Source organism: Hirundo rustica, chromosome 1 (assembly GCF_015227805.2).
Source record: "Hirundo rustica isolate bHirRus1 chromosome 1, bHirRus1.pri.v3, whole genome shotgun sequence".
Taxonomy (NCBI): domain Eukaryota; kingdom Metazoa; phylum Chordata; class Aves; order Passeriformes; family Hirundinidae; genus Hirundo; species Hirundo rustica.
The window spans coordinates 144811577-144833037 of NC_053450.1; the positions used below are offsets into that span (position 1 = coordinate 144811577).

The 21461-nt window shown below is 35.5% G+C and overlaps 1 protein-coding gene across 3 annotated transcripts in view; it reads right to left on the reverse strand.

Moving 5' to 3' along the window:
• PFKP (phosphofructokinase, platelet) overlaps positions 1-21461 on the reverse strand; it is a 42464-nt gene that overhangs the window by 14462 nt on the left and 6541 nt on the right. For all 3 annotated transcript variants that reach the window (XM_040058455.1, XM_040058444.2, XM_040058478.1), the window contains exons 2-14: positions 19759-19832; positions 12896-12973; positions 10470-10659; positions 7821-7986; positions 7100-7144; positions 6897-7005; positions 6344-6439; positions 5515-5607; positions 5034-5159; positions 4412-4476; positions 3607-3676; positions 1264-1410; positions 337-407 (exon numbers count right to left, since the gene is read on the reverse strand). In XM_040058455.1, the coding sequence (XP_039914389.1) occupies positions 337-407; positions 1264-1410; positions 3607-3676; positions 4412-4476; positions 5034-5159; positions 5515-5607; positions 6344-6439; positions 6897-7005; positions 7100-7144; positions 7821-7986; positions 10470-10659; positions 12896-12973; positions 19759-19832 (1330 nt within the window). The remainder of the gene's footprint in view (positions 1-336; positions 408-1263; positions 1411-3606; positions 3677-4411; positions 4477-5033; positions 5160-5514; positions 5608-6343; positions 6440-6896; positions 7006-7099; positions 7145-7820; positions 7987-10469; positions 10660-12895; positions 12974-19758; positions 19833-21461) is intronic.

Here is a 21461-nt window from a genome sequence, read left to right on the forward strand (position 1 = left end):
TACATATTTATCCATACAAGTAACTCTTCCAGAAAAGCAACAAGGAGTCATATCAAGTGTAAAGGAACTGTAGGTTTGCAATCCTTTTAAGTGCAAAGACCCCAGGAAATTTTTAAGTTGACGTCCCAACTCCCACTCTTCAGAGCTGGTTCAGTATTATAAAGATACCCAAGTTGGAACACAAGGATTTGAACAGAAAACAAACTCAAAACACCCCAATGTACAAAAACTGAGCACTTAAAACCACTCTGTGGAAAGAAAAGAGCATGGAATCATACAGAGGTTATATAAAGCCCTACAGCTCATCACGCCAATTCACAAAAATATTGATGTTACCGTTTTGTACCAAGAATTGATCCTCCTTGACCAGTCCAGCCTCCAACATCTCCCCAGGAAATTTCCTTTATCTTTGAATAAAAGTAAAAAAGGAGATTTTAAGTGATTATCCAATTACTTCTCTTGAGCTGCAGCCAACACCAGGTAGTACTTCATGAAAAGCTGTTGGAACAAGCTGTTGGGCAGTGACATCACTAAAACTAAATGAGGCCAAGAAAGAAAACAGCATCAAGAGCTTAACTCCATTTCTCTCAAATTACTACAACCCCTTTCCATTCCATTTTTTCTTCCAGACAAAGATGAACCCTCTCTCTGTGCTTCATTTTTTGATCCTATTTTCACATCCTCTCCTACTGAATGTGAAGCAAAAAAACCCTAAAGCTAGGTCTTTGATGTAAGTTTTGGGATCTGTGGCTTCAGTCAGGTACAGATATCCTTACTCTTGCATTCAGTTTCTCTTCAGTACACCAACTGATGCATGTTTAGAAACAGGAGAATAGAAGAAATCTAACTTACCTAAAGAAAAAAGAAGCTTCCTCCCTCAATAAGCACCATTACAAAGTTTCTTACAGCAAAGGAGTACATGTGCAACAACTCATTGTTCAGAATCAGAGATTATTCTGCTACTCTGTGAAAAAACTACAATATGCTAAACATTGACCAAAATTCAAAGGTAGGATTCATCTGAACTGATTTTGTAACTGTGCAGCATGTGATTACTAACACTCAGCATAAACGACTGTACGGATTTGAATAGTTGAGAAATACGGTTGCAATCTAGGTTTTATAGACCTTTATGAAATAAAAAGCACTTGGCAGAACCAGCTCCCTCAGCAGTTATGACAGAACTGCTCCAAGAACATGAACAAAGGTGGTGGTGTGGGATGGGGTACAGAGCACTTGGTAATGCACACAGGTGACACTGACCTTCCCTCTAGCGAATCCTTCAAAACCATCAATGACAGCAAATATCTTGTGACCTTCAGTCATGCCAACTCTCACTGCAGCCCTCACTGCGGCGTTCATTCCAGCTGCAGGGGCGCCAACATTTAAAACTGCCACATTAAAATTAGTCTGCAAGATAAAAGTAATATTTAGGAAGCACTTTGATTTCTACAACACGGCTAATTTGTACATCAAATGAAGTTGCTAAATACTGGAATGCAGTAAAGGAAATTTCAAAGCTCCTTAACATGTTGAAAATTTAAAGTTAACTGGAAGGTGCAGACACATTTCCACACTTGCAGAATATCAAAGACACAAACGATTTTTTTTTTTTTTAAATGTTCTTAAATAAGACTTTATCATAATTTCGTTTGCCTTACAAGTTAAATTATTCAGGTTTTTATATTCTAGTACAGGTCCAAGAAACATAAAGTAGAATCACAGCATGGTTTGGGTTGGAAGGATCCAAAAAGATCATCTCGTTCCAACCCCCTGACATGGCCAGGAACACCTTTCACTGGACCAGGCTGCTCAGAGCTCCATCCAACCTGGCTATTGTTATTCAACAAGCTTCATGTCACTAAAGCAGAAATTTCTTTTTACAAACAAACCAACAATAGCAAAAAAAAAAAAAAAAAAAAAAAAAAAAAAAAAAAAAAAAAAAAAAAAAAAAAAAAAAAAGTAGGAACTGATTCTAGCACCACAGCATTTATGTGTGTATCATCAGTACAATGCAGAGTGTAACAGACAAGTTTTAAAATTAATCTGTTGGCCAGGTTTTTCAAGCAGCTGACAATACGTTAGCAAACAGGAACACTCAGCATCTTTCCCAATACTACATATATTTTCAGCCTATTGAAGTTTTTAAAATATTTGTGAATGACAATTGTAACAATTTGCTCCTGCAGAAGAGGTAGAAGATATTTAGGTTTATTCTGGAAAATGAGAACAAAAAACAAAGCAAAAAATAGAACAGTTGTTAAGTAATGATAATGGAATCTCATCTGATTAAAAAACAAGTAAGCAAACAAATACAATAAAAATACTCCAATCCAACAATAACTCCCCAAAATATCCACAATAAAAGTGACACGAGCCAGAGTATATGTAGTTTTTTTGGTTCTGGTACAATTGAAGAATTGTAGAAAAATGCAATGTAATCACAAACAGCAAAACATAATGTGTACTGAAGCAGAGCATTCAGCTGGCTCTCCTGATCAGATCAGCTTAGCTCTTTCCTCAATTCCTGTGACATGCACATTTCATCTACTTTTTAATTCCTATTCAACCTCTTTTACTGAAGGCACACGGATTTTCTTAGTATGGTCAAATCCGAGTAGTTAGTAATTACACATGGCCTACATTTCCTTCTAATGCCATTTATCACAGAAGGTATCACAAAATTATTTTTAAAAAAATAAAAAAGCTAACAGTCCTGGATTTGTGTTGCTGTATAAAAAAACCCACCATCCAAACACCTGATCTGCCAAAGAAAATATTAAATATCCACCTAAAAAAATCCTGATTTACTTCATCCCTTGAAGGTCAGTCTTAGGTCCTTACTGTATTATCAATGCCATTTTGCTCCTTAATAATATTGAGAAGCTACCACCAGTAATCATTACTCAAATATTCATTTGGAAAAAAGATTTCTGAAAAGTACAACAGCAACATCACTATGCAAATAAGGTAACAAAAGGTGAAACATCACAATTAAAAGATGAATTAACAAGATGATACAGTCACCAACTATATGATCAAACACAACTATTCAGTAAACTTAATAAAAACAATCAAAAAAAGTCTAAGATCTGTTTGCACACAAAATTTAGTGTCTGCTTCCTACACAAATTTAAATTTCCTTAGAGTATTATGCACAGTGACTTTTTATTTCATATAAAGCTGACGCATCTGTCTTCAGTATTGCTTGAGTGGTTTTACCCATCAAAAGGAAGGCTTAGAATTTCTTTAATATATAATCTTCCTTTATCTCAAGATTTTCAGAGATTTAACCATGATCTTAAACATCAACCCTCCTTCTCTCCACGGTAAGAAACAGAGGGCAAAACAGTACCTATGAGGAGCAGGCATTATTACAATTGGGATCAGATCTAAATCTAAGACAGAAAGAAACTATCTACAGCAATTTTCCAGTTGCAATGGTATTTCACTTTAAAAATGTTACTTATTATTAGAATAAACTAGTAAGCTTCAAGCATCTTTATAATATTTAATTTATAAACTACGCTATAATAGAGGTTTGAAGGGAGTTATCAATAGGTCCCAAAAGCAGACATGCATTGCACACTCAATAAACCCCCTTACCTTTGGAAGCTCAGCATCCGGCTTTTTGTGCGACAGTAATTTGTATGTGTTAAGGTTGTTTTCAAAGCTCCTAAAGAAATGAGTAAGTAAGATAAGCAAATAAAATAGTAAAATTTTTAACTCATAGTTATTTTGAAGTTTAACACAAAGTTATTTTAAATCTGAATTTTTCAGAAACTTTAAAAAACCGGCATGAAATTTTAATACCACTGTTATTGCAAATGCAAAACGTGGCAAAAAATGGAAATGAGAGAACAACGAAAAATTAAATTCTTAAAGAATTTAACAATTCTTTAAGATAAGAGTCATGATATATAAAACAACTACGTGGCTAACAAATTAGTTTTCTAGACTGGGGAGAAAGCATTTTATTATCAAATGTCTCGAAACAGAAACCACTCTCCTGACCGCATTGAAGAACACCTTCTCCAACATTACTGCTGGAAAACTACCAACTACAAACAGGCTCACAGCACTGGCCTCAAATTCATGAATAAACAAACTTATGGTTGCTACCAGTCAGGTCATACAGCACAGCTGCTTTTTGCTTTGTGACCAGTTAGCCTAGGAACAGTCACTAGTCTGACACAGCAGTGGAATACACTTTGCTTTGTTTTGCATGTTTTGTTGCAGGTAAGAATTTCAATTATTCTATTGAGGCAACTCTGCAGTCTCCTCTGATTCTCAAACCTGTTAAACCATACAGTTAGTAAAATATTTAAAAGAAAATGTCACATGTCAGCATAACAGCAAGGCAACTCAGCTTTTCTACAGCAAATAAACTGATATAAGCTATTGGCCATACCTTCCACGAAGCCTCACAGCCTCAAGAAATCTTCCCTCATCCATGGCTTTCTGGACTTCTTGAGTCTTGAAAAAACAAGTTGATTACTCAATATGTTTAAAATTCCAGGAGGTGGATTATTTAATATACTCCATGTATTAATATATTTCCACAGTGAAAGAAGAAATACTGATTTATGAGCTACCTCTTCTCACAGCATAAATTAGAGGGTACAGGAGGAGAAGAAGGTAGAAACAAATACCTAAAGCCTTCAAGGGACAAAGAAATCAATGTATCCATTATGCTTTTTCTTTCTTCAATTTAAACTGACCAATTTTTCTGCAGAAACCTGACTGGTGTATGACATATGGATGCAAGCATCTGAAGAATTTGTTGTAACAATAAAAACAGAAGATCTGAGATGGAATTTTAGAACAAATTAAGAAGATATGTATTTCTTATTCCTTGATAGTTTGCAAATGAATAGAACACATAGAGAATATACACAAACTTCATTATTTCAAAATACGGGAAAGTGCTGTACACATTCCATCAATGTCCTAATGATAACAGGCAATTACTGTACATAGTAGTCTGTTGTAGTAAATAAATAACATAAATTGGCTTTTTGCCAGAGCCTCACCATCTGCACACACTCCATCAGAGGCAGACGGACAGCCTGGTTTCCAGACAGGGACACAACACACGCAGGGGTATCTGGAGTAGCTTCTAAAAGGGCAAGCACAGCTTCCACACCCATACGACTCGCCTGCAAAGAGAGAAGGTTTGAGTGTTCCAGCAAGCACTGAAATGCACGAGGCTTCCAATCAGAAATGGTCCTGATTTCTCCGTAACTCAAGCTGACACAAATCACTCCTTGCTAAGGTGAAAAAGTTGTGGGCTGTTTAACCCATATACGTATGGACGATTAAGCTTCTCATTTTGATCCTAAACATAGATTCCTTCACACAAAGCACTTCACTACTCTTGACTTTGAGCTATTCAGTTAACGTGAGATAACAGTTTGTCAAGTTACTCAGGTAGAGAACCATCTGACCCCCAAATAAATAATCAAAATAGTTGTCCTATGTGGTGCCACAAGCAGTTATTTCAGGAATACTCACAAGAATTCTGTCAAAAGCTGAAGGGGTTCCACCTCTTTGCACATGACCCAGGATGGTTACTCGAGTGTCAAAACCAAGCCGCTGAACCACAAGCTGCACAGAATTTCAAAATACAGCAGGTTTATCATTATCATTACTTCATATATGCGTTAGCATCATGTAACTTAAAACCACTTAGTGAAAAGTTACTTCATAAAACAGCAATTCTAATGAAGTCAAAGGTTTCTCCAAAACTGACAGCCATGGAAAACAGACCTTCATAGTCACAATACAGATTCCTACCTCCTTTCTACCAATGACTACTTCCCAATTTGTTTTCTTAATGACCCCTTTAAAAAAAAAAAAGAAAGAGGAAAAAAAAAAAAAAAAAAAAAAAAAAAAAAAAAAAAAAAAGGCAGCCTAAGAGTTTTCTTAGACATCAATGAAATTTTTAGCAATGCACCATTTGGACAAGACTTTGTCCAAAGCACACAGTATTACTTCAGTCTGAGACAGATGAATATTAAAAATTTTACAAGACAGACAAAGTAAAATAGGATTATAAATACAGATTTGAGCTCATTTCAAACTATCAATTAAGACAACCATTAAGCAGATGCTTTTGAACTCCTGTGTTGTATTACAAGGAGAAAAGGTTCTAATTAATTGCCCTGAAAACACTGCCCTTTAATTTAACTATGTAATTTTAGATAATAAAGCACAAGCATAAAATATAACTATGTGATAGGCTATCTTACAGAAACAGATTTACTCTACAGAAATGTTATTGTTAACAATAAGCCCTATCTTATGAACAGAAATTTTGTATCATAATGATGTTGACACTTACATCCTTAACCTTCTCTGAGGTTATAGGTTTGTTGTGACAGTCAATAGCTCCTTCAGCTACAATAATAATATTCAGCCTTTTCTTTCGTGCACGGTTCTATAATAAAAATAAAAGCACATTCGTGTAGTTAAGAAAAAAAAAAAACAAAACAAGAGCAATTTACAGCATAATTTTATAATCAATTGCTCTACATTAAGCTGCTAGGATTTGAGGAAACATTTTTTGCATTTGATCACTCATACATGATATGTTCTCACACCTTTTATTTTCCTACACGTCTTTTCATTGATTAAGTAAAATATCTAACATCAAATCACTGAGGAAATGTACACATATTGCTTATATAGGTATAATTTTATGCAATTCCCAGAGTCGGTCATGTGCTCCCTCAAAACAAACAGAGTGCAAGAAAATAAATCTTCAAGATCACAGAGAAATTTAGGTGACACCAAAACCAAAGACTTGCTTAAAGTCCTGATCACACTTTTTAATCGCTGCTTTCAAATAAACATCCGCAAAGACATCAGGGAATAGCAAATATCTTAGAAATTACCTCTGAAAGCTTAACACACATTGTATCCTCCCAGCCTTCTTCTGGTGGGTATTCAGGAATAAACACCCAATCTGCACCACAGGCTAAGGCACTAACCAGTGCTAGGTACCTAATAAACAGAACAATTGATTAGACTTTTCTGGTTCTGATTTCTTTCATAATTGTACCGGTACAAAACACAAAATGCTGAAGACAATACATACCCACAGTGTCGCCCCATAACCTCCAGAACAAATGTCCTCTGATGGCTGTAAAAATAAGAAAACAAATTAACTGAACCCAGTATCATGAAACAGCTTGTGTTTACCATGGTTACTGCACTCAGAATTCCTTTGCAAAACACAAAAACATTAAAAAAACAAAATTATTTTCACATTAAACAATGCATTTAAAATTAAGTATCTTCCAATGCATAATTCATAATTCATTTTCACTGCTTTCTTGCAAAACATGTATGGGCAGCTATGAGAGAAGATGCAAACCTTTACTGGAAATGTTAATGATGTAGACTGATAGTTAAGAACTGTAATGATATAGCTGTATTTAAAAAAAATCATTTAATTGCTTAATTCTTACTGAAATAAAGCTTATATAAGACAGATGCTATTTTTGTACTATTCACGGTGTGTCTGGATCCTCTCTAACAGAGTAAGTCTGAAGAAGACTAAAAACATTAAAAATCAAGTCTGCCCCTAAGGCTTATGCAGTCTCAACAATCACATACTTGAAGTGCTGCCATGACAGGAATGATGAAAAAGCAGTTACTAAGAAAAAAGAGACCAAGACACTTGAAAGATGCAGTCAGAAAGAACTTTCATTTCCCCACCTACTTAACCTCTTTTTAAAATGAACTTAAACAAAAGCATAAACATAAACTTAAACAAAGCATATTTGTTATCAGTCTCTATATTATGCTCAATTTACCTCTGAGCAGTGGTCATGATGGCATCCACAACTTCAATTATTCTGTGCAGAGCTGAGTCAGTACCTATGGTCATATCAGTGCCACAGAAGTCATTGTCTATGGATCCAACCATTCCCACAATGTTAAGGTAAGCATATTTCTTAACAGCCTCTGCATCAATCTTTCCTGTAAAGTATGCAGAGAAAGAACTGTAAGACTATTAAAAAAAATAAGATTTATTTCTTGGGTGCTCTACTTTTATAAATTAAACATATCCAAACATTAAATTATGTTTAGATATTTTAGATAACAAGGTTAGTCAAAACTACAAACAAAAGCCAATCAAACATCCAAACAAAAGAATCCTCCACAGAACTCCTTACAGTAAGGAAGGAAATAAGAGCTTTTCAGTCCATCTCAAAGTGTCAAACAATTAATCAAGTTTTGTAACCAACGTTAAAACTGATGGTTTCAGATTGAAACAGTATCATTCACATTGTAGTCTCAGTGTATATCGTGCAATGAAGAAGCAAAACAATGCAAACTGGATGTGATTATGGGCATATGTAAACAGTTAGAAACCAGCATCCAACTTTTGAAGACTTCTCTTTTGCAACACTGAAAGGCTCTGATTTCATGATTAATAAGCAAACAGAACAGAAAAGCTCCTGTTCTACATTTTAGCAGTGTCTCCCAAGACAGCCATGAAAATGCTGCATCATCCAAGAGTTCTAAAGGATCTCAAGGATGAAATATCTTAGCTGCTTAAGCACTTAAAACTACCGTAGTATCTGTGGATGGGATGGTAGTAAGTATAATGCCAAAATTTTAGTATGAGATTCAAGAACTATGTATCAGTGTGTTTAATGTCTACATTACAGAAAAACAGCAGAAACCATAATGAAAAATATAACTAATGTCCATGAAGATAAATATAACATTGTGAAGAAGAATCAAAATGTTTTCTATGAATGTATACCATGCATTACAAACCTCTTCTAGAGTTCCAAATGTGACTTAATATCTGGTTGATAATATTCTACTTAGATTTCTAAAAAGCCATTGACAAAGTCTTTTGCCAAAGGATTTTGAGGAAACTAAGCAGTCACTGTATAAGACAGAAGGCTTTTCATAGAGTAAATACTGTGAAACAGGGTAAAAAATTCAAGGCAGCGGGCAGCAGTAAATGCAAATTCTTGTATCTTAGGAAGGTAACCAATGGAGTTCTACAGGGATCTGTGCTGTTCAACACACTCAGCAATAACCTAGAAAAGGGAATGAGCAGCAAAGTGCCAGAGTTTACTGATCAAACTGAATTATTTGGGATCTAAACATATGGAGTGTTTGAGAAGAAATGAAGACGACTAGCAAGACACAACGAGCAGTAAAGTATCAGATGGAATTCATTGCAGATAAATGTAAACTAAGACACATGAAAAAATGTACCCTAACATCACAAACAAAATAACACTATTTCCAGCATAATATAATAATGCTGTTTTCATTAATAAATCAGCTTCAATGCTCAATAGCAGTAAAAAAAAAAATAAATAAAAATATTAGAAAATATTAGGAAAAGAATAGAGAACAAAACAAAGATCATTATACTACTGTGTAGATCCATGGTTTGCCCTCATCTTGAATACTGGGTGCAGTTGTGGTCCTCCCCACCTCAAAACAGGGTAGAACTGGAAAAGGTTCAGAGAAGGGCAACAAAGATGATCAAAGATATAGAACTTACATATAAGGAACAACTAAGCAAACTAGGACTCTTCCATCTAGAAAAAGAGATGATGAAGGGAAAATAAGACAGCTGTAAAATCTCAAGTGGCATGCAGGAAGCAGGATTGATCATTCATGGTTTATTTTAACACAGAAACTATGGACATCAAATGATCTAGAAGCCAACAGGATCAAAATAAACAGAAGAAGATTCTTCCTCAGTCGTCATTATTCAGTGAAGCTGCAGAACTCCTTGCTACACAATGTTTTCAGCAAAACTCTGTATGCTTTGAAGTAGACTGTATACATTCATGGAAGAGAAATTCATTAAGGACTGCTAATAGCACCCGGTTCAGGAAGCCTCAAAGACAGAAATGGATGGAACCTCTTAAGAGTATTTATCGTGAGTAACACATAGCATCAATACAGCATTCTTTTACTCTTTACTCTTCCCTATACATTCTCCTGGATGCTATCAAACACACATACTGGGCTGGCTGTACTTCTGTCAACAGCCACTTGATGTTCTGATCTTGAACAGTGACATTACAGGCAAAAAAGCAACATAATTTAATAACAGATAAATGTGTAGCTTGCTGTAGGAAAGGAATTACCACCTCGGATTGGAAATGAGGGGATAGAGCTTCTAAAACAAAGGTAAGAAGTTCAGATCCTGAAAATGATTCATAATAGAAGAAAAAAGCCAACACAGACTGTTGCCCGGTAACTAATTTAGCCTTTTTTGGACCTTTACGATATGCATGAGCGGATGCACAGAAATCAAAAGCCATTATTTTATGAAGACCCACGCGATTTGCTAGAATGGATGCATTTGATTTTCAAACTTTAGAGATACCCTCTGGACACAATCTGCACACCAACAGTTGGGGTTCATAACTTCCCTGCAGACTGGAAGGGAAGTCTAGGAGGCCTGAAGGCACACTCACCTTTCTGTGCCAGCTCTTCCAGCAGCCCGCTCCACTCCTCCCGGAAGAGGTTGGCGCCGGTCAAGCTGCCATCGCCGCCGATCACGCAGAGGTTGGTGATCCCTCTCTGCACCAGGTTGAAGGCAGCCTGCAGGCGGCCCTCGCGCGTGCGGAAGGATTTGCAGCGCGCGCTGCCGATCACCGTGCCTCCCTAGGACAGGGGAGAACAGCACTTTTAGTTAATGATCCAGAGTTTTACTGTGTATTTCTCAGATGGATTCATGATGAATTTTGTAGCATAACCTCCATCTTTGAATTTTACAGTGAGGTAAAGTAATGATAAACAAAATATTATCAAACCTGTTCAAGAGCAGATACACAGACAAGGGAAAAACAAAAAGACACTCAAAAATGACTGATGAAGAGCTACTCCGGAAGGAAAATGTTAAATTACGTGGGATTAATTTCAGCAGTATTATGATAAATAGGTTGTTACTTATAATTAATGGCAAGAGTAAAAACGATATACAAACTATTTAAGTATTTAGATTTATTTGCCTCAGTGTGGTATTTTTTCCCCCTAATATCATGAGATACATAAACAGTAAGAGAAAAATTGTATCCCTGAAATTCAAAATCAGCATTCATTGTCATTCCACAGAATTATGGAAATAACTGCCTTTAATTCCTTGTAGATTAGACTAATGCTACATCTTCTGTTTTATTATCTGTTGCATTTATTAATATGAACTAAAAAGCTTCTTTTGGAAATGGTGGTGGTCATTTTTAAAAATAACTGAACTGTCACTGAAACCTGCTGGGTGTCTTGCTGGACACACATTATTTAAACGTCTTCTGTGATTACGTTGTTCAGTCACTCAGGAAGTTTAATTTCTGCCCTATTTGTTGTCACAGTAAAAAGCAGTATCAGTTAAGACTGAAACAACTATTTCTTTTTCCCCCATGAACAAATCTGGAAGTGATTACATCACTTTTGCATAAATGTTCCCTTCACTTTAACTGGTAGTAAATCTGTCACATCTGTCTAAACTTGAACTTCAAATCTGCAGTGGCTGTACTGACACAATTCACCCGATCAATAGATGTTTCAGCTCTCAGACCAGTTTGCCATCTGTGTTACATAGCTGCTAGTGGAAAAAAAAAAGAAAGTGGAACAGAAATTCAGCTGCCTCCAGACAAACAGGCAGATGTGTACACAGAGAGATGCTAAAAAAAAAAAAATCAGGACTAATATACATCTCTAAAACTAGGTATTTTCATACTTAGAAAAAAACAGCTGTAAGGGGAAAAGAAAGTGTACTTAAAGTGCTACTTGTTCTGAATAAATAGAAATATACAGTGGGCTGAAAAACGTTTCTCATCAAAACTTCTAAATACATTCTGTAAGATAAATGCTGAGGTTCATTGTTGGTTTGTTGAACTACCAGCTATAAAGCTCAGAAAGATATTTTTCTTTTACACTGCACACGTATAGGAGCCTACTCATCCTAACTGCTCTTGTGTGGCTTGGCCAAGAGAACTCAAATTTCTTGTCATCATAAGATGCATGTGGATGATGCTCTTAGTCATATTGTTTTGTTTTAGGACTCAATGATCCTTATGGCTCCCTGTCAACTTAATATACTCCATGATTCTATTTACAGATTCTGTAAAATAGACATGGGGGAAAAAAGAAGAAAAGAAAAACAAGCAAGCATGGGACAAAATACCTCACAGTATTCCAGGGCATTGGTTTTTAAAAAAAAAAAGTCTCTGCTAACTCCTTTATGTTCATTAACTTCACAAAAAAACCTCCAAAGAAACCCATGCTTCACCTGGAGGTAGTTTTCAGAAAGCTTGGCAAGCAGTAAGGCCTCTTCGCCAAACATAGCACCTGCTCTGGAAGAGGTAACAATATTACCATGCTGTGCAAAACCTGAGGAGATCCAAATGGCCACACTGCAGAATGTTGTAATAAAAACGTATTAAGTCATTGGCAGTATCTGAGCTCTGCAGAACTGCACTGTAATTACATAAGTAACTATAATTCTAAATCCACTTACACAGAAAGCCAACAGGGTTTCGTAAGAAATGATCTGCCTTACAAAACACAGCTGTTTCATGTTTTGGCCCTATAATGTCTTTTTTATTAAATAGAGATTTGTCAGTATAGCTTTAGGAGGCTAATGACATGTGATGTTGCAAATCTAGAACAAAGGTTTTCAAGATTATTTCTGGGCTCCAAATTCAAGACCACACCAAAATCTTTAGCAAGTGTCAGCCATTCACACTGTGGAAATCAGGCTCTGCTGGAAGTGGTACGTGCTGGTCACTCAGTCATCACACAGTTCACACACATCATGACACCAGTTGCCTGGATCAAGAATTTTGGTTCTTCTGTTTGAATAAAGAAGTTTTGGGTCCCACTCTCACCCCTTCGCACTTACCACTTGCAGGATACTTGAAACACTTTCCCATGAAACTTCTACAATATTATCACCTCCATCAACCATTCCCTGGTAACCCTGTAAAAGGGAAAGTATTTCATAAGTCTGATTTTAAAAACTACATCAAATTTCCACTACAGTAATAGTCATCTTGTGCACTTCAATACAACTTTAATTAAAAACACTGAATAAAAACATACTCAAATGAAACAATATTCAAGCAGATATCACTGCTTCTTTTAAGGGGGGAAAAGGCAAAACAAACCCTCTTCTTCCTAAAGGATCAGTTCTAAAACCAACTTCAAGATAAGGTAATACTTAAAACAGATTACACAGCTATTAAACTAGAATGGTAGTGTGCTTCTTCTTTATGAATAAATATTCCATTTTTAAAAAAAAACCAAAAAACTACAAAGAACTTTGAAATACATTATAAAATATGTTCCTTGAAAACATAACCTCAGCCTAGGGCCATGAACTTAGAAAATCTTTGTAACACATTGTACATTTTCCCCTCCAGTGCTGGTAATAAGCAAAACAAGATTAAGAGCAATAACCAAATTTTTTTCATGGAAGAACAAGAAATCAGGTGACACAACCTTTTTTTCTTTTTTTTTTTTTTTTTTTTGAGGCAGTCACACAATACTTAAAAGACATTTAATAGGAAAGAATACGATTTTTAGTGTTACATTTAAGAAATTCCTAATACATTAACTTAAATGGTTGTCTAAAACCACTGCATGTTGTAATGTGAGAAGAACTACACTTATGTGAAAGAAGGAAAACTATCCAGGCAAGGAGCTAAAGGGTTTTGCCTGGCTTTGCTTTATTACCTCTCTACAAAAATACCAGCAGAATGGCAATTACAGATTCTTTTCCATTAGGTGATACTGTGAACATTGATTAAAAACAACAAAACCAAACCAAAAATAAATTAAAAAATAAATGAAAAGAAAAGAAAAAGCAGTCAAGTCCTAAGTCTGGAAAACCCTAACTGACAGACACCAAAATAAAACTGGAATTACCATTCCACTTTTTGACATTTATATAAATCTACAGGGGGAAACATCACATGTTAAAGAAAATAAAGAAAAAACTACTAAAGAAAAATAACCATGACAATGTTTATATCTCCATTTTTAGATTATGTATACATATTCTGCTCACCAAGGAATAATTAGTTAACATTTTTTCTCTGTGCAGTTTTTTCAACAGGTCAGAAATTAAAAAAAGAAAGGAGTTGAGAAAACAGCAAAACTAACATTATAAACTGGAGAAATTTAATTTGGCACGATTCAGAGTATATGCAGAATTTACTCAATAAGCAGTAACTTGGAATCATACTAAACTTGAAGTGACTTAGTATTCATATAATATATATGGTTTTCTATATCAAACTTCGAGTCCTCACCAGCATGAGAAAATAAGAACGTAAAAATAACTCAGACACAGCAAAAGTACGAGTTACTCAATTAGGTGTTTTAGGATTCCAGTACAGATTCCAAGAGGAAAGCATGAAAGTTTCTGCTCCGTGAGACTTGACTAATTAATTTAGAGGTAATATGATCAAGCAATAGCAAAAACATCCAGATGGAAAACTACTTATGTCTCTAATTTCTGCCATCCAGCAAACCTTTTCAGTATTTTGTACACCCTCCAGGTAACCCTGACGTGTATGTAATGTATACACATAGAATGGTGTGGGTTGAACAGGACCTTAAATGATCATCAACTTCCAATTCCCCAGCCACCAGCAGGAACATCTCCCACTAGACCAGGCTGCTCAATCCCCATCCAACCTGGCCTGGAACTGCCAGGGTTGGGGCACCCACATCTCCTCTGAGAAACCTGCTCCAGTGACTCGCCACTCTCACAGTAAAGAATTCCCTCTATACATCTAACATACATTTCCACTGTTTCAGCTTGACCCCATTACTCCTTGTCCCATCACTACAGTTCCTGGTGAACTATCTTCCCACTTCCCTTGTGGGCCCTTGCAGGACATACTCTTTGTATGCTAATGTATGCACATAATGACTTGAAGCGCTAAGCCATTATTAATACGATTTGTTCAAAATTAGAGCAATGTGGAAGAGGAATAATGCTTAATCTAGATATCAACTTAAAAAAAAATTCTCCCTCAGATAAAGTGCAAAGATCCTCAGAAAGAAACATTACAGTGGATACAACTAAATAAATTACTAAATTCATTCATCACCAGCTTTGCTGGTTTGCTTTTTCTTTAACATAGAATTCTATGTTCTTTATATCATTCAGTAATGGAGTGAAAGCTTTTCCTGTAAGTATTTCCATTGACAACTACAATAATTCAAGAGATCCACTGGCAATAAATCCTGAAAGTGTACTGTAATGTTGCATCTTAATTCAGTTTGTAACACTGACTAGAGTAAGCTGCACTGAGAGCTGACAAAAATATACACAATTTATGTGCTCAAGTCATTCACCTTCCATTTTAATTTGAGAGGAAAAACAAAAGTGCATCCAAAGAAGTGTTACATATAGGAAACATATACATAAATAAGATTGATAAATAAAATTCCCAATTTTCAGATTAACAAATCAAAAACAGAAAAAAAGCAGAGATAAAATAGTATCCTAAGTTGTCTGTAAGACATGAAACACATCATAGCTAGGCTGAGGATGAGCTATGACCCATCCATGCACCATTTCTTTGGAGTAGAAAGGATTTGTGCATTTTGGTCAGGAGTCCACATCTGTGCAGATAAGTGAGAAGTGAGGATGTATTAACATTTCCTCCCACTGCAAGGTAAGGGCAGGGAACCTTTGGAATCATGATCTGTTTGAAGTGTTATATTAACGTTTCCTAATTCAGTAGTCTCCCAAGTACATGTACACTACATCTGAATAAGGTAGGTAGAATTATCATGTTTTCCACACCGTTAAAAGATATGCACTATAGAATTAAAACAGCTTTCTAGAAAAGCTATTGGGGAAAAAATAACTAATTACAACTGAAGTATTAATGTTGATGATTTCCATTTATTGTTTTAGTTATGTAAACACTGATGAGGATTGGACAATGTATGTTTGAAGGTACACCACTGTTCCAATTGAAACGTTACCGAAAATCACTGGCAGATGTGACTACAGACCTTAATATGAAGGTGGGAATCTGTCAATTTACATTAAAAATGTAAATTCTTACTTATATCCTAAAAATTTAGGAGCTTGGGTACTGAGACACTAAAACTGTGGGGCAAGAATGGAAAAAATGAACTGCCAAAAATACAGTAAGCATAGTTTGTAAAGATCAGTTCCATTTTATGTTTAGTCAATCATGTATCCAAAATCTAAATATTTAAAGAACAAGAAGAAATCTCTGTGGGTCCAATGTTCACATGGTACATTCACAGGCACTGCAACTCCAGGAGAGCATAGCAGGAGCAAACATGGCTTCCAGCCTGAACTCTGAAGACAAAAGCCTTTGAAAAAGAACAAGCAATCTTCTGATGTTTTATATTTGGGGCTTTAACACTTACGTGAATTGACTTACTAAGAATTCTCAGCCATTGCTCAACAACATAAAATACCATTGCCAGTGAGTGCACAAACCACCACAGAAAAAACATGAAGTTTTCCTCACAGAAATCCATGACTGCCATACCATTGCATTCCCAGTGCTGGCCTCTTGAGAAAAAGACTCTTAATCAAGATGAAGAATCTAAAAGCTCCATCACTTAGTAGCAAGAGCATGCATCCACTGGGATGTGCTTCAACCCTGGAAAAAGGGCAGGTTATGTGTAGAAATGTTATGTGTATAAATATTCAAGATCTCAAGTTTCTAAAATGAGTTGCCATAAATGAGAGGCATCACTTTTTCTTATTGTTCTCAATTAAAAAGGAGAAACAAGACAAAACAAAAATCAAGCAGACCTTAGTGGAAAAAAAAATTAAACTAGCCCCCTAGAGCAGCCTGATACTCCGCACATACTTCCAGCTCCTACATTTTCATACCACGAGTGAAAGTAATCCATGGGTACTGAAACTTTATTTCAGACTGGAGTAGATTCAGGAAAAATCAGATGATAGCCAAGAAACGTAACTACAGACTAAAATATGTAATAAAATAGAAAACTGTGAAGCTAGTGCAACTATACAAGTTTGCAATTAATAGCAAAATTTTGAAATGCACTAACTTCAGTGAATTAAGATACACAAGGGTTTTTTAACGTTATGGCTATAAATTTACAGGTTTTATATGAACCATAAAAAAGATAGGTAACAAATTATAGCTTTTATATAAATTATCTTCTAGTTTTCATTTTCACATGAATTTACTCTTTTTTTCCTTTTAGGACTTGAAGTCCAAATAGGCCATGAATTCCAGTATGTAACTGATTCTTTCTTTGGGCTTTTGTAAAACCAATTTTAAAAAGGCAAGAAAATTACTTAGATCTAATTTGTTATCAATTTTAATTAATTTATCTTAGTAATCACTTACAAAAAAATGAAGAAAAACAGAGTTAGGGAAACAGAGTTACTTTTTTACTTAGAATATAGAACTAGTGCTGGCCACAGCTGTAGAAGACAGATGGTTTTGCAGTGCAAAAAAAGTTCATATGACAGACATAGCTACAGGAGAAATAGAGCGTATGATGACTACAGCAAAGTAAGCCTGAAAAGGCTGAGACCTTTAACTCAATTTCTGGATCCAAATAAAAATACTTTTTTTCTTCTTTTGGATATTGTCATTTCAGGTTTTTCCTTCAGTTTTTCAGAGCAGCTTCAATACAAATATCACTTTACCCTGACCTATGTGTCAAAATGCTCAAAGGGTAGGCTTAAGATTCTCCTAGCTTAACACACTCAAATCACACTCAATAAACTGCAACTCAGAAGGAACACCTTATTGAAAGCGTGAAATAACTCAAACTATACCCAAAAATACATCTCCTTATACATCACACACAGGCTTATAACAGGGAACATTAGTGACAAGCCTCAGAAGAGGATTTTTACCTTCATTACACTTGTCACCTTCATGTTTCGCATTTCAAAGGGGTAAAATTAAACAGCTGTTTCATTTCAGTGCTTACAGCCCTGTTTCTCTGAAGTACTTGCAGACATTGTGAAAGAAAACTGACTTCATGTTTCAATTATCACCAGTCAGAGAAGAACAAAGCTTAGCATTCAGTCCTTTACGAAACACAGAACAGAATGGACTAATCTGGAAGCAAAGATCTTTTTCAGAACCCACACTTGCAGTGAAATGTGCATTTCCTCACAGACCCTATTGTTACATTGAAGACAGAAGGACAATGTTTATGGGAAACTCAAAAATTTTTACAATCACTTTTCATTCAGAATTTGTGACTTCCCACTGACCAACTCTACCAAACACAGGAACATGCTAACTTAAATAGTTGCTATTTTGGTAAGTTCAGAAAAAAAAAAAAAAAACACAACAAATATTCAAATTTCTCTCAAAATTTATCACTCTGTAATACCAAATATGTTTAAAAGGTGAAAAAATATGGCAATTCTTGACTTAAGCCTAATTAAAAAAATAAATTCAAATCCAAGTTCTGGCCTTAAAGATGTCCAAAACTCCCTCCTTACTTCCAGAGAAGCATCTGACCCATTTCAGTGAGTCTGCGAAACAGCTGAACACTGAAGGAATTCCAGAGATTGGCCATGTAATTAGCACACACTAAGTATTCAGAGCAACTTGCTGTAGCACAGTAGTGGGAAAGAATTTTGGAGCAGTCTTCTGCTTATTTGCATTTCAATATACTTTGCATCTCATTAGTAAACGAGCTACAGGAACAAGCAGACAGGGAAAATGGATAAACAACTACCTTTTTAAAGATAAATTCTGTATTTGCCATGCACATAACTAAAACTAAAGTATTTTCTGAGCACTTCTAAGAATTCTAGCACTACATATTTTTATATTAAAGTTAGACTTTACTGGGGACCTACAAAGCTTTCCCCCGTATCAATTTTTTATTATGATTTGTGATAATCTCAAACTACTAATGAGCTGTACAGGAATTACAGTGGGAACAGAATCAATATATTTACTGTATTGTTTCATCTACAAAAAATGTATAAAAACTGAAAGGATTCTTTATAAGGAAGTCTAACTGCAACAGTCTTCCAGGAAGACAAATACATGGAGCATCACCTTAGCATTGACATTAAACGTCCAATCTTTTTTTTCTTTTTGCATAATTGCTACAGAAATTTACAATCTTTGTGCACATACAGTCACAAATTTCAACCACAAAATTGTGATGTCAGGACAGACCAACGATGATCAAGTTTTTGATGTGTTTTTTTTGTTTGTTGGTTGAGTTCCTTCAGTTGCATCTTTCTACCATCTAGCCAGGCCAAGATGGCACCAGTGCCACAGTACTCTTGATCAAAACCAAGCTGTGCAATTTGTGAAATGAGGGTGAGGATGCATCCTTATCATACTCTAGGAAAAAAGAGTCAAAGGATTAAGAATCAGTAGCTTAACCAGGTTTAGGAAAATATTTATGAAGTACAGTAAGTGGGGCCAAACATCCAAAAAGTTCACAGATATGTAGCTCACTGCAGGGTGACAGAAAAACTCTGGTTTTCTCTGCTTTCAAGTCTCTGGTGGCACGTAAAGAATTCCATATATTTAAGAAATTACTTTTAAATTACGTCGTTTTAGAATAGACCTTCTGAGACGTAAATTTCCTTAAACATAAGAAGTACTAAATAAAACACAATGAAAAGGAATGGCACCTGCAGTATTTTTTAACTTATACTATTTACTCTCCATGGTGTTTCTACAAAAATTCAAGTTTAGTCACAGGACAACATACAGAATGAATGAAACAAAAACTAACCTCATAAATAAAATAGACTTTGGCATTTACATAGATTCCCATGCGTACTACTGCGCGCACCGCAGCATTCATACCTGGGAAGAAAAAGCAAAATTACACTGTTATAGACATCCAGCATTTTGTGTATACCAAAAATATTCAGTGCCTTGAAAATAAAGGGAACATTAATTCATTCCTAAAGAAAGACAATGACCAGCATCCATTAAAACAAAAATTTGCTTAATGACAGTGCAAGCAGCCCATGAGCGTGAAGGGTTCAGGACTATTCTTTGTTACAATAATTATGTGAATGCCCGTGTGTGTGTTAATCAGAGATTAAATTGCTGCTGACTGCAAAATAGCATTGTAAAAGTTACAGCTACTAACAACAAAGTAAATTAATTTTGCAATAATGGCTAGTTTTCAGTCTGAAATGCAAAACATTCAGCAAGTTAAAATTTAGCTTCTTCAAATGAGAAATTGTATTTGAATGGTTTGTCTGAGATTTCCAAAATTACACAAGTGTAAATACAGCATTTTGTGGGGAGCAGTGTAAAAAGCTGACCTGGACAGATGCCCATTTAAAAAGACAAAAGTAGCAGTAAATTAACAGAAATAATGATACATTGACTCATTTGACAGAAAAGCCTCTGAACACCATTTTGATCCCAAAAATGCAAGCTCTGACTGGAATTTCCTGCTCGCAGACATCTGACAAATTATACTCCTGTAAAATCTGCCATTTAAGTCCCATGGTCAAACACTCAACCTCCTGAGCAACAACAGTCCAAGTTCCACTGGTCCCTCTACACAGTCCAAACGGATTTCTGTTATAGCTCATCCCTTCAGATACTGCATTATCTTACCCATTATTCAGGAACTTTCCAAAACTGAACAACTAAGTGCTTCCATACCGCTAAAACAGACATAAGAGACCACACAAAGCATGAAGACAGAAGCACTTAGGCTATACTGATAGTCTTGGCACACCAGCAAAAAACAAATGCCAGAAGGATGACAACCCAATGCACTGGGCACTAATTCTTCATATCTGGTGCATTTAATATCAAAACAGTTGATCAACAGTAGATAAGCTCTGCTGCTCAACATAAGTGTTAGGTGTTCACCTCTCTGCAGATATAAAAAGTTGGTAACTAGAATATATAAACAACACAGAAAGTCACCAAGATCTAATCCTAGAGTATCTACCTTTAGTGCAAAAAATATTGAGCTGTAAAAGTCAACCTGTCTAGAATCAGGCTGAGGCTTTCTCAAAGATTGATTACTTATGAACACAACAGAAAGACCCTGTAAAATGCTCAATGTGAAACAAAAAAAAAAAAAGTTTTCCAAAATTAAACAGTTGCTTTTGCTGTTTGTGTGGATGTCACTGGCACTTAAGACAAAAATCACAAGTAACAGTGTTTTCACATAAGTTCTGTTTTAGGAAATTGTAGCAAGAATTCTCTCAGCCAGAGTCAGCCTTGTGGCATAGCTGGAAAAAGTTTCCAAATGCCAAGACAGCTAAAAGCACAGCTTTAGACAAAGAACTGGATGATGCCAAAGAGAAACAGCCTGAAATGAAAGTTAGCATGATAAATCTCAGATTCAACAGAGTTAAGTTACTCCCCTGTGAAACAGTTTTCATAACAAAATTAACACCCCTCAGAGACAAAAACCTTTAATTTTACCAAACAGTTCATCACAGCACTGCCATTTTCCAC